At 38.9% G+C, this 14,190-nt stretch overlaps 1 protein-coding gene across 1 annotated transcript in view; it reads left to right on the top strand.

Annotated features, from left to right (window-relative positions):
* SPATA17 (spermatogenesis associated 17) overlaps positions 1-14,190 on the top strand; it is a 489,596-nt gene that overhangs the window by 79,564 nt on the left and 395,842 nt on the right. The window contains exon 4 of the mRNA XM_030194667.1: positions 12,928-12,978. Coding sequence (XP_030050527.1) covers positions 12,928-12,978 — 51 coding nt within the window. The remainder of the gene's footprint in view (positions 1-12,927; positions 12,979-14,190) is intronic.

Raw genomic sequence — 14,190 nt, 5'->3', positions numbered from 1 at the left:
TGCGGTAATGTAGTTGCACTAACTGATTAGCACAGAAACACTTTCCCTGACATGCCCCCTCCATCAAAATGGATTTTTTTTTTTAGTGCATGCTACATTGGCACTCACTGCAGGAAGCCTGAGCGTGTCCCACAGTAAGCAATTTTAAGATGCGTTAGGCACACGTTAGAACCTAACTGCAGCTTAGTGAAAGGGCCCAATAATGAGAAAAAGGATTTTTAAAAATATACTATAAACAAATGTGTATGTGTGAGTGTATATTTGTCTGATAACCCCATTAATTTATCATTGCTAAAGAGAAGAAAGAGCAAAACAGATATCACACTCTACAAATGCTTACCCTGTGACAGACAGCACCAGCTGTTTTCTCATATATCCAGAAGGATTGTTAGTCACTTTTAATTAGTAGCCAATTTAACTAATGAAATCCCTTATTCATTTTTGTGCCATATTGTACCTAAACCATGGTGATCCTGTTTGCATAAGGCTTCTTCCATAATTTTCCCCTTTGGCACTAATTATAATGTTCTATTACGTATTGTGTTGACATTGCTAGTATACCATGCCATACTTTGTATTGTTTTCAAATATTTTTACTGCTGTAATTGCCTATTGCTCATGTTTGATCTTTTCTTACTGTACACCACCTTGAGTGAACTCCTTCAAAAAGGTGGTAAATAAATCCTAATAATAATAAATAATAATAATTACTAAGAATTGCTGATCATGTGGGGCCATGTCAGAACCTAGCCTTGCTAGAAAAGAATTGAACGTATTGCAAAAGTTTGTATTAGATATTTATAGATAAAATTTATTCTTTTTTTGTAAAAATATGGCTGTATTTTATTATAATCTTGAATTTTTTTTCAGCAGCTTCAATAACTGAAACCTTGTTTAAAGCCTCATCTAACCATGAATACCTATTTCATATGAATGAATAACTTAAACTGCCAGATGAATCAGAAAAATCAATGCACAGCCAAAACTGTGAATGAATTTTGACAAAAGCAAGAGTTCAGACCACTGATTTGGAAATTAGAGTTATAGAAGCTTAACTGAAGATGTTTATTTTCTATTGATTAGGCTGCAGTTAATAAAACGTACTATAAAAAATATGTTTGACTTCCTCTATATTCACTATTTTATTACCTTTTCTCAAAGAGATTACCATCTTCTACCTAGTATGTCGGCTTACATGGACCAATTAGTCCTGTAGCAGCTATTGGAAAGTGTAGCAATCTTCAGGAAACAAAGAAATTTGTACTATGAGCATTTTTCTCATTTGTTACAAGACTACAGGGCATTACTTACTGTTTTTCCACAGTTGCTGTGATTTTGCAGGATGACATATCCCAGAAAGGTTACATTGCATTCTGTCAGTTAAGCTTTCCTAAAAGATTGTTTTTATTTTTTCAATTGAATGAAGTCTCTGAAGGAACATGACATGGTTGTTTTGGTCAGTTTACAACATTTGTGAGGTTAGTACACAGTTGTTAGTATCTTAAAGCTGTCCTTTGTAGGGTAGGGTGATAAATTAGAGCCTGTTGACAATACCTTTTAAATGGAGACTAATTTCCTTTCCCCCTAAAAACACCATCTACAAAATCCCTTTATTTTAACTTAACACTAAAACCACTTTTAAGACATTGTTGGTGCTTAATAAAACAAATGTTTTGCCTGTTAATTAAAACAAAATCTCTTATTGCCCTGAGTGGATTCCTGTTATAGAGTAATATACTCAAATGTAGTGGAGAGCTTGAGCAGGTTGTGGGTGTCAGATCAAAGAAAACACTGCTAGGAGTCAGGCATCCATACATGGGCAAAATATACAGAAGCCTTCATGAACCCTAGCAGTAATAGCACCATATAGTTTCTAGAAGTCTCTGCAGCCATTCTGTATTAGGCTGAGACATAAGGTGAGAGTGAGTGGGCATTGCTCCTGCCCCACTAGAGACCAGAGACTCTGGATAGCCTGGATAGTGAATTGGGAATAGGTGGAGGGGGATCTGTGGGTCACAGGCTATTTCTGAGGGCCTTAGCCCTGGGGGGCTCCTGGAGAGGAATTGGACTAGCAAGGGGGACCTGATGGAGAGGTGCCATAAGATGGGGCCCCTTAGGAGGTAGGTTATGCTGCTGGGGAGGGGTTATTGTTGTTGATTGAGTTTATCCTGCCGAGGAGGTTTTTGTTGCTAGGTGTGGGAGTAGATTTATACTTTTGTGGGGGGGGGGGGGGGGGGGGGGGGAGGAGGGTGCACTGACATTGTGAGGACCCCAGATATTGAAATTTACAGTTGCCCCTACAGCAGGTATTTAGATGTGCCTGGAGGAGGTGTAAATTCCAACATCTAGTTTTCCCATTACAAACTTGGATTCCCTATGTAGAATAATGAATGCATTCGTACTGTAGTCCCACTCACATCATTCCCTCTTCACGCCCTCCCCACACCCCCTTTCCATCTACATATTAGAGAATTGCATGTGGACAGAAATTTTATCTATCCCCACTGGAATCTAACCCATCCCTGCCTGTCCCCACTGGAATCTCCTCTATCCCCACCTGTCCCCGCAAATAGTCTCCTACATCCCCTCTCGTTCCTGCAAGCAATTTTCTCCATTTTTGCCCTTCCCCTGTGCTAAAATAACCCAGCTTGTGGTAAAATAACTCAACAGTAGCCCATGTTGATAACTTCACCTCTCAGTGCCTGTGGAGATTTCAATACTATCAACCATATTCATTATTTTTTTTTACTGCTATTGTAATAGTCATGGCACACAGAAAGGATAGGTAGGCTGGCCTGGAACATCTCCCTGTGAGATCCTCGTAGGACCTGCGTCCATCCCCACTGGAGTCCCAGAGGAACCACAGGAGTCCCACTAACCCCATTCCCATGCAGCTCTCTACGACATATACTGAGCATCTTTATGTGTGAATGGCTTCTATTCTGAAATGGCATTTAAACATTTGAGCATCTCCAGACATTTAAATACTGCCATTTACACATGGAAATGCTTCTAAATCTATGGAAAGTTTTTTTTAAGGTGAACTAAGAAATGAAATGACACTAACAAATGCACATCTTCAGGACCTATAGATTGTACACACAATCTCATACCTACCCATGTCTCATTTTCTGTAGAGCTTAAAAATACACTGAAGTTAGGTCTTTAAAAGTTTTCTAAACACAAGATAAAGTCTTAACTCTATAAAAATAGTATTAAAGTGTTTAAGACCCAAACAAGAAAACTCCATTCTTATAGTTTGGTCATAAGAATATCAGATGGTGGGGGGAGTGATAAAAACAATTTCTGTACTGATTGCAGTGACCTTGCAGGATGGTACAGTATCTCACAGATATTGTCGGCCTTGTTTGAACATGACTTTAAAAAATGAATATTAGGACTTAGAAATCAATCCTTGCAGCCACAGGTAGCTAGTGTAATTGATATAGTATAGGTGTGCATACTTTCACTAATAAAATATGTGCCACAGTGTTCTGCACAAATTGTAAGTTATGTGGAGGGGCATAATCGAATGGGGCGCCCAAGTTTTCCTGAGGGTGTCCTCGCAGGACGTCCCCGCAAAGGGGCGGGGAAACCCTTATTATCGAAACAAGATGGGCGGCCATCTTTTGTTTTGATAATACGGTCAGGGATGCCCAAATCTCAACATTTAGGTCAACCTTAGAGATGGTCGTCCCCGATTTTCGGCGATAATGGAAACCGAGGACGCCCATCTCAGAAACGACCAAATCCAAGCCGTTTGGTCGTGGGAGGAGCCAACATTTGTAGCGCACCGGTCCCCGTCACATGCCAGGACACCAACCGGGCACCCTAGGAGGCACTGCAGTGGACTTCAGAAAAAGGTCCCAGGTGCATAGCTCCCTTACCTTGAGTGCTGAGCCCCACCCCCAAAACCCACTCCTCACAACTGTACACCACTACCATAGCCCTTAGGGATGAAGGGGGGCACCTAGATGTGGGTACAGTGAGTTTTGGAGGGCTCACATTTACCACCACAAGTTTAACAGGTAGGGGGGGATGGGCCTGGGTCCGCCTGCCTGAAGTGCACTGCAGTACCCACTAAAACTGCTCCAGGGACCTTCATACTGCTGTCATGGAGTTGGGTATGATATTTGAGGCTGGCATAGAGGCTGGCAAAAATATTATTATTTTTTTTTAGGGTGGGAGGGGGTTAGTGACCACTGGGGGAGTAGGGGGAGGTCAACCCCGATTCCCTCCGGTGGTCATCTGGTCATTTAGGGCACATTTTTGTGGCTTGGTCGTAAAATAAAAAGGACCAAGTAAAGTCAGCCAAGTGTTCGTCAGGGACACCCTTCTTTTTTCCATTATCGGCCGAGGATGCCCATGTGTTATGCACGCCCCAATTCTGCCTTCGCTATGCTTCCGACACGCCCCTGTGAACTTTGGTCGTCCCTGCGACGGAAATCAGTTGAGGACGCCCAAAATCGGCTTTCGATTATGCCGATTTGGGCGACCCTGGGAGAAGGACGCCCATCTTCCGATTTGTGTCGAAAGATGGGTGCCTTTCTATTTCAAAAATAAGCCTGATTGTGTTTTTATGCATACCAATGTAAAGAGAATTAAAGCAGTCCATTTGTCCTGGTACCAGGGCCAGGATCACTGTTGCAAAGCTAGCTCTTGAGAGCATAGGTGGTTGGTGGTTTAGCTGTTTAGGGAGGCTAAAATGAATGGGGCTGGGGGACAGGGCCTGAGTTTAGAAATATGTTTCATTCGCCAAAGAATAAACTTGCAAAAAATTAAACAGTGTAAACTTCAATAGATATATATATATATATATAAGTCTCTTAGGCAATTGAATTAAAACAGATCGAAAAACAAGTGTTCATAGATGATGTCTACACCTCAGAGAGGCATGCAGCCATTCTTCCTCTCGTTTCTCTTACACATCCCACTTGCCCTCAGCGAACACACCTTATGGAAACAATGTAACTGTTTTTAGAGATCCCTCAACAGGGCAGTGTCTCATAATTTAAACCCTAAAACTCTGCCTGATGTTATTACAAACTAAAATTATATTGAAGTTTAGATGTCACCTCATTAAGGCCAACACACAGTTCTTCCACTACAAAACACTATACAAAAACTTAGGCAAAAAGATACTTTGAACCTTACCATACCATAATAGCACTAACTCCCAGGATACGAAGAGCTACAACCTCATGTGTGAAAAGGCAGCACTATAAAGATTATACTGGACCCTAAATCACCAATACACTACCTAGTGAAAAACAAAAAGCCAAACAAACAGGACTGGAACAAGATCTCTATGCAGATACTACATGCTTGCAGAATACCGCACCTTGGTCACACATGAAAAACACATGAACAAATAGGACACAAAGGACCAGAGATCAACAAGAGATATGAAGGCAAAAAACTGAGCTGGAAACCTCATGAAGTCAGACTTAACATACAGCAATACTGGAGAAATTTGAAACTGACATGCAAAATATCAAAGATGTGCATTTCCAAAAGTTGACATATTCCAGGTAACAATTTCAGAATAAAATACTTTTTTCTACCTTTGTTGTCTGAGCATTTATTTTTCTATTTGCTTTGGTCTCTGTGTCTCTTTTCTGCATTTCTCAGGTTTTTTTTTTCTTGTCTCCCATCTAGCATCTCCCCTCTTTGTCCCTGTCCCTGTCCCTATCCTTCCTCCAGGTTCAGCATCTTCCCTCTCATTGTCCAGATCCAGCCCTTATAGTCTTCATTTCCCCTCTGTGTCTCTGTCTTGCCCTGTCCTGCATTTCGTCCTCTGGCTCCCTGTCCCTCCCCCTGTGATCAGCATTGCCCCTCTGTTTCTCTATCCTTCCTCCTGAGATCAGCATTGCATCTCTGTGTCCCTCTCCCCCCCTACTCATGTCAAGCATAGCCCCGCTGTATCCTATCCCTTCTCCCTTATACCTAGCATCTCTTCTCTCTCTCCCTGGCCCTCCCCTCTCTCTTCCGAAAAGCAGCCATTTATTACATCTAGGAATTTTATCTCCCTGTTCTATCCTGGTGGACGATAGTACAGCCCTAAAAGAATACTCCTTCTCCTCACACATGGAGTTGCAAAAATCATTTTCTTTTCTGTACAGTAGTTTTGTTGAGGTCTGGAAAATTATAATTTTCATTCCCTCGAATATTATTGGTGCTTTGATCCTGGTTTTTGAAGGACTTGTGGATATCAATATTTTGATAATGGAAGGTCTGAGGAATTGCTGTTTCTGTGGGTACAAATATGGAACTCAGTGAGCCCATTGCATTTCAAGTGGTTTTTCAAAATTGATGTCCAGTAATTTCAGAAGCAGAATTTTGAAGGAAACAATTGGGTCTGAGCCCTCTGTACCTTCTTTGATGTCCAGTATTCTTAAGTTGTTTCTTCTGCACTTATTACTTAAATCCTCTAGGTTCTTGTTAATATTATTGATGCCCCGATTTTATGCTGCATTTGGTTTCCAATGTGTTTAATTGGATTTGAGTTTGGGATACCTGATTCTTAACTTCTATGAGGTTCTGTTTAAGATCAGTTAGAGTTCTATGATGGTCTTGAAGAATCCCTTTCATAGAGATGATTTCATCCATTATGGATTGCAAGGTGATCTCATTTCTTTGCAGGTCGCCATTTTACTTGAGCTGTGTTGTTCATGTTTCTGGCATTTTGAAGCAGGTTGCAGCATTGAACCAGGTTCCGATTTTTGATTCTCAGGTGACTTATGTAGTCTATATTTTGTTTAGGTAATTCTTTTATATCTGATGATGTTTTCTAAATGAAGAAATACATGATTCTAAGATTGTTTGGGAACAGGAGCTCACTAGTGCCCCCCAAATTAAACTATTTTAACTTGTTCTCTTCTTACTCATGTAAAACCGTATAGGGGTCCTTTTAGTAAGCTGCGACAAAAAGTGGCCTTAGTGCCTCCTTGTGTGAGATTTTCCTGCATCCTGAGGCCATTTTTGCTGCAGCTATAAAATGGCTGATTTTGCAAATTAAACTAGCAATGAAACATGATATTTAAGATTCTATGATTTTATTTAAATTGTAAGCTACCTGTGGTGTCCAGTTCACTTTTGCCCTAGGTGAGGTGAGGAGGATCTATAAAAATGCTTCTTGTACTGATCTTAAAACTTGTTTTAAATTGCATTTCTAAAGTCTCTCTTTTAAATATCTGTGCTGACCATTGGTGGTATTTCCTCCCTTGATTTAGCCCCCCTTTTTTTGTTGTCCTTGCCCTTTCCTCTCTCCCTTGGTATTATATGCTTGTCTTGAGTGAATGCTTTTTCTTTATATCGAGATTATAGTTCTTTTCTATTGAATGATTTTTAATTTGTAAACCGCCTGGATCTGCGAGTTAGGTAAAGCGGTATAGAAAGTCCAAATAAACTTAAACATAAACAAACAGAGACATAGAGCTTTAGCTATTACCTGTGAGGCAATTGGAAACCAGCGTAGGATCTTTAAAACCAGAAATATGCGCGCTCTAAATTTTGTTCTAGATAGGGGCTTTCATAGTTTGTGAAAGAACCATGGGATCATGAATATCCAGAGAGTGGAGAGAAAATCAGGTGAACTTCTCAGACCAAAGATGTTTAAGAAAACCCATAAGATCAATTATGGGTGGATAATATTGTGTGATGGGCAAGACAGACCTAGAGGGGAGGTCTTTGGGAAAAGGCACCCGAAAGCCAGATATTTCCCAGAGAGCTTGAGGGACTACAGTTCCCAGTTTCCCCGGAATAGGTCACATGACTCCTTTAGTGAGGGTAGCCCTCACTACAATTCCCAAGTCCCTGAGGGTAAATCCTGTGACCCTTTTAGGCAGGTTAATCTTAAGGAATATCAGCTGCACAGAAGGGGAGAAGGCGAGGAATCGATGGAGTGGTTGCCTGTTGAAGGGGTTTCAGGAGTTCAAGGTGAGGTTGCAACACCTCAGCCAGAACCAATGGACATTTCCACCCTTGCAAAGGTAAAAAGAGAGGAGCCTAAGGGCCTGATAACAACCTTGCTTGCTAATTTCATACAGAGATGGAGGAAGGCTCCCGGGGGAAAAAGCCTTGAAGGTATGAACGCGGGAATCTGATCCTGGGAGTGACTACAAGCATTTGAGCTTGTTTTGAAGTGTGTTGGGGACATGGCATTCCACTCAAGCCTGACCCAGGAGGGTGGGTACCAGATGTTCAGTGGCTGGTATATGTAAGGTGGGGGTCCCCTGAGCCTCAGAACGTTAACTGAGATGAGGGTACAAAAGGCTTGAGTTTACAGGAAATAAAAGAGTAGTGAATGAACTTTGGGGGTGGGGGGGGGGGGGCGGTGAATGAACTTTCTTTAAAAGACTGTGTTAACTCTGTGGGAAAACCTGAAATATAAAGGATTCATATGCAGCTAGTTATAGGGAGCTTTATTGGGCGCCTTTGATAAAACAAAGGCCTTAAGTGGGCACCCTAGGTGAACTTGGCTGTTAAATGCCCTGAACCAGTGAAGGAAGGATCCTGCAACCATAAGACTTTGTGTTTATTAACTACTATGATTTCAAGTTATTAAAGGAGGTTATATAGAAAACCTAAAAAGGAGTCCTTGGACTTATAAGTAATTAAATACACTCAAGCCGCACCACAGTGTGACAATTGGCATTGCTGCAGTATATATTTATTGTTATGGTGAAGGGATAAAAGAAATGGGTGGTGGCTGGGGGAGATATATACTTATTAGGAACATAATTTCATTATTTTGCAATATGAGTCTTATAAAGACAGGGTCCTGTTTACTAAGGTGTGTTAGCATTTTTAACACGCCTACAATTAGCACGTTCACTAACCGTGTAGGCACCTATAGGGATATTGTAGACACGTACACAGTTAATGCGCATACATGATTAACGCATAATAAAAATGCTAACGCGCCTATAACGCAGCTTAGTAAACAGGGCCCTTAGGAATTAAAAATTTAAATTAATGAAATTTGATGTAATTGAATTCATTAACAAATTAATTAGCAAAAAGGGGTAAACAAAATAAGAAGGGATAACTGGGAAGAGATGTTGAGGTTTAGTAAGGCATCCAAATTAGAGCAGAAAGAATAGTGACTTCAAAGGGTATATATATGTATATATATATTTTTTAAGGTTCGGGGGAGAGCAAAAGAGCACGAGAAAGTCAGGAAAATTGGTAAGCTCCGGGCTGAGGAGAATTGATGGGCAGCAAGGAGGAAAGCTAGTTAAGGGAACTTGGCGCATCCAGGTAAGAGAAAGGTGCTCTGATTGAGGAATTCTCCAGTGAATGGAGTAAGGGAAGTCACAGTGGGTATTTTTCATCTCTAGAAAGATAAAAAGATAGCTACAAACTGCAATCCAGGGCAAGAAAGTCCTCCAAAGTTCAACTGGTCATAGGCTAAAAGCTGACTGAAACAGATGTGTTTTCAGCATAACTTTAAATTTAGAGGAAGCATCTTCAGTAAGGGCCCAACAACATTAACCAACAATTTCCAAAATGTGTTCAAAGGTACCTCTCGAACTGAGGGCACCTCTAATAATTGCTGTTGACTAGAATGCAAGGTTCTGGAAAGGGCATAGGGTAGCAATAAAGAAAACAAAAAAGTAGAGGAACCTGAGTGCAATATCTTAAAAATCAAAAGCAAAATTTTATAGACAAGTCAAGATTCTACTGGAAGCTGATGTTCGCACCTCAGTAAAGGCATCACATGATCAAATTTGCAAGCATTGTGCAATAATTTAACTGCAACATTTTATACCAGCTGTAATCGCTTGACCCCCCTCTGTGTAATGCCTCTCAGCAAAGCACTACAATAATCAATACTTAGCTTTCATTTAAAGTATTCCTCAGAATATGTTAATGACACGATTGCGTTTCGAGCAGTGCTCTGCGTCAGGGTGAGGACATTCTTATCCCAAAGTATTCAATCCTTTGGCAGGGCTGTTGACACTACTGGAGACTCGAGTTATCAGAATCTCCAAATGCTGAGGTTATAAAGGTCCAGAAAAAAAAAGAAAATAAGAGCCTTATGCACATTGGAATTTTTTTTGAGAATTCATTTTATAATATGGACATTCCTCTGCTGCCACAAAGACATTCACGTCCCTTGTTTTATCCCGTTCCTAGTTTGGATGTTTCATTTTGTAAAATGGATGTTCATCTTGGATGTTACCAGCACTTGGATGCCCATTTCTCATGTATTTTAGAACAGTATGCATGTGGGCAGATCTTGTTCCAAAATAGATGGATGCCCATTTATGACATACATATGTGACATACGGATTAGGACATCCTTTCTCAAATGCCCTTTGAGGCATATTTTCAAAGCACTTTGGGAGGCTAAGTTCCATAGGTTTCTATGGAACTTTGGGAGGCTAAGTGCTTTGAAAATATGCCTCTTTGTGTACTAACAATTAACACAAACAAAGCATAAATGTTTTAAAATAATTTTAATGCTAAGCTAAAGGTGGGGGGGGGGGGGGAGGATACTTTAGAGAGGTGGAAGAGATTATTTGTTGCTGGCCTAGATTATAAAAATAATGGAAAATATTGTCTGTTCATGGATATGAAAAGTGTCCCATGAAGATTTTGTCACTGTCATTTGTATTTTAAGTTAAAATGTCATTTTTTTTGCTAGTTTGTGAGTCTAACTTTAAAATAATGGACACAGCTTTGTTAAAATCACTTTAAAATGTTGTACTAATTATGCTGAATATAATGCATTAATTATAATAGTACCAGTATATTTGATCTACATTTTTAAAAGTAAAAGATGGCATTTTAGGTCACTTTAAAAACTGTCAACTGATAATGACTTGGAAGGTATTGGTTGCCAGTAAACAAGCCAAAGCATATGCGCAAAATACCCATGATTACTCGATGATAAATCATTTTAATGATCATATTCAAAATTGTGAAATGAAAGTTGCACTGATGCGGAAAATAACAAAGGCTCATCAGATCTGGCACCCATATGTGCATCACTACTGGCGCTCCTACCATTACTATTCCACTGCTTTTCCTTTATCCTGTCCTGCTTCAACAAAGACCATCTCCTGGTCAGGCTAAGAAACTAGCTTGCCTTTTAAGTTATGGACCGTGCTGCCTGTTTTACATTTCAGTGCACATTATTAGAAAAACAACATAACAATATTTTCTTTGCAGTACTTGTGAAATTAAAGGTCAAACAGTTGTGTTGGGAAAACTAGCACAGAAGCTCTAACCAACAGACATTTTAAAGTCTGCCTGTGATACACAGATGAAGCCCCAGGTGTCCCAGTTGTAAGGACACAGGGTGAGCACAGTTTGTCATAAGCAGACAGAATTGGTTCTTTTAATCTCTTCCATACCTTTATATGAAGGGGTTTTTTTTAGCCCTAACTACCCCACGTAAAACAGTACAAATATCTGAAAATCAAAAAGAACAGACGTTAAGAAACATAATTAGCATGGCTTGTCCCTAATGACATGAAGCTAAATGACATTTAAATTTGACATACTGGATATCTTTTAATTTTGGGACTCCCTGTTTGGTTTCCATTATCCTGTGCTCTAAAAAAAATTGTGACTCACCAGTAGGAAGGCCTTTATGTCATCTTGTAAAGCTGATGTTGATGTCACTTTTCATTAGACTGGCAAAGGTTAGTTAGATAAGGCAGTCTAAAAACCTCAATAAGAACAACAGCATGAAAAAGTGTGTTAAGTATGTCTTCTGCCTACTAATCATGAACAGCATCACCCTGTTCAACTTAAACTACAGGAATTCCAAGGTCACCGCCAAACCTGTCTGATTACAGTTTTCTAATAAGATGAATAGACTACACTTGTATTGTCTCTAAATTTACAGACTATTAGGCAAACCAGAATCAAGTGAATTTACAGAATGTAACATGTCTCTGCATATCATTGGCATTTCTGATTAATATTTTATTCAGATTAATGCAGATTTACAGATGTTCCTTAGGAAGAGAGTTGTGCTGGCAGTACACCTGTTTGAATAGTTTTCCTTGAAAAAAAAAATCATGTTTGTTCCTTAGTAAGGATGAGAATCTTATTACACTTCTGCTGTTTGAATATTATTACTTTTATTCAAGTCGATATTTAAAATGTACATTAATTAAGATGCAGGAATTATGCCTTGCTTCATATAATGAAAAAAAGAGAGAATTTAAAATGAAGTAGCATCATTGTGTTCATTTGTAAATAACATATTGCAGCCAACTGTTTCTTAATTGCCCAGACTGTTGATAAATAATCCAGTCCTGCTGCTCTCCACAGACAATTTGCTTTGGATCAGACTAGGCAATTCAAATAACACTAATTATTTATGATTTTATGATGTTAAAAATGAATATTAAATGAAACAAAATTCCCAAGGATTACTCAAGAGGCAGCTAAGTACATAACATTTTGTACAGATGGTTGGAAGGAACAACTTTGCTCCATCACCGCATCGTATCCTTGAAGGATTTCAACTGAAGAAAGCACAGCTTTGAATTTTTCATTAAACCAGACGTCTTGAAATATGAATTCCTTTTATGTTTCTGTGAGTTTTGGCTAAAAGAACCCCAGTGAATAAATCATATAATACTGTGTGTCACCAGCACTTGTGAATATTTCTGCTTTGTTATTCTATTCTCAGTAGAGCACCATTGATTATCAAACTCAGCGGAGAGCATTTTATGATCATATATCTCCATTAGCTCCTAGTTTGACTACCATAGATTTTTCTGGTTAAGCCTGCATTATGTATTAGCAGGCCTGCTTCTTCAATACAAAGTTTGATTTTTTTTTTCTCTCTATGCATACAACTCTTATTATTTATTATGTATAAGGATTCTTATCTTTTATATGTAAAAATAGGAGGCATGTCTTTGGGAAACTGAAATATATGCTTTTTTTTTTTTTTTACAGGCAGCATATTTTAATGCAAAGATGAATTTCTTCAATGAAATGGCTGTCAGGGTAAATATTTCTTCACTTGTTAAACAAATGAAAAGTCAATTGTGATCTGAATTTGCTGTTAATAAAATGAGCAAGGCAGTGTAATATAAATGTGATTAATATTCTGATGGCAGACCACAAAAACTGTATTTTGGTTAAAAATTGAAAGTTTTACTCTTCTTGTTAAGAATACATAATTGAAGTTGTGCTTTAATCCTACTATCTGGTTGGATCAAAATTTGTAGAGAATATGATTCTAAGAAGAGCATAGGGAGGGAAAACTTATAGAGCATGTTTTCTTCTTAAAATGATCACATGTAAGCTAAACAGAATTTAAAAAAAAAAAAATCAATTGTATATGGTCTGAGAAAATGTTGCAAAGCCTCTTGACCCTCATTGTTCCTGTAGACATTGCCAGTGGCTCAGGTACCATCGGCATTTAAAAAGGAGATACAACACAGCTTTTAAACTGGAGACTGGGGGAAGGCCGACAGTCGCTCAAAAGCGCATGGTTCAGAATAAGGTATCCTTTAAAGATATCAGCAAAACAGGGAAGATAGGGTATCCTGATAGTGAAGTTGCAAAAAAGACCATAGTAGATCAGGTGTCCTTAAATAAAAATAAAAATCAGACAAAAGATTGCAAATTAATACTGTCAAGTATTGATGTAAAGAGGAACAACAAATGTAGTTCGAAATGTCTATATGTGAATGCCAGAAGCCTAAGAAATAAAATGGGAGAATATATTGCACTAAATGAAAAATTAGATATAATAGGCATCTCTGAGACCTGGTGGAAGGAACCAGTGGGACACTGTCATACCGGGGTACAAATTATATCATAGTGATAGGGTGGTTCAAATTGTTGGAGGGGTAGCATTGTATATTAAGGAGGGCCTTGAATCAAATAGATTGAAAATTCTGCAGGAAACAAAACACATCTTGGAATCCCTATAGATTGAAATTTCATGCTTAAAGTGGAAATGGATAGTGATAGGAGTGTACTACCATCCGCCTGGCCAGGATGAACAGAAATGTTATTGGAAATTAAGGAGGCTAACAAACTGGGCAACATGATAATAATGGGTGATTTCAATTACCCTAATGTATGTTAAGGATTAGTAGAATATATATCCAAAATCAATTAAACCTTTCTACTATTTAGAACCCTGTATTGCAGGTGTGGATTCACGTATATTTATGAAAAATACGTGGAGAAAAAAAGACTTCAGAA

Source organism: Microcaecilia unicolor, chromosome 3 (assembly GCF_901765095.1).
Source record: "Microcaecilia unicolor chromosome 3, aMicUni1.1, whole genome shotgun sequence".
NCBI lineage: Eukaryota > Metazoa > Chordata > Amphibia > Gymnophiona > Siphonopidae > Microcaecilia > Microcaecilia unicolor.
This window is presented reverse-complemented; position numbering and strand designations above follow the sequence as displayed.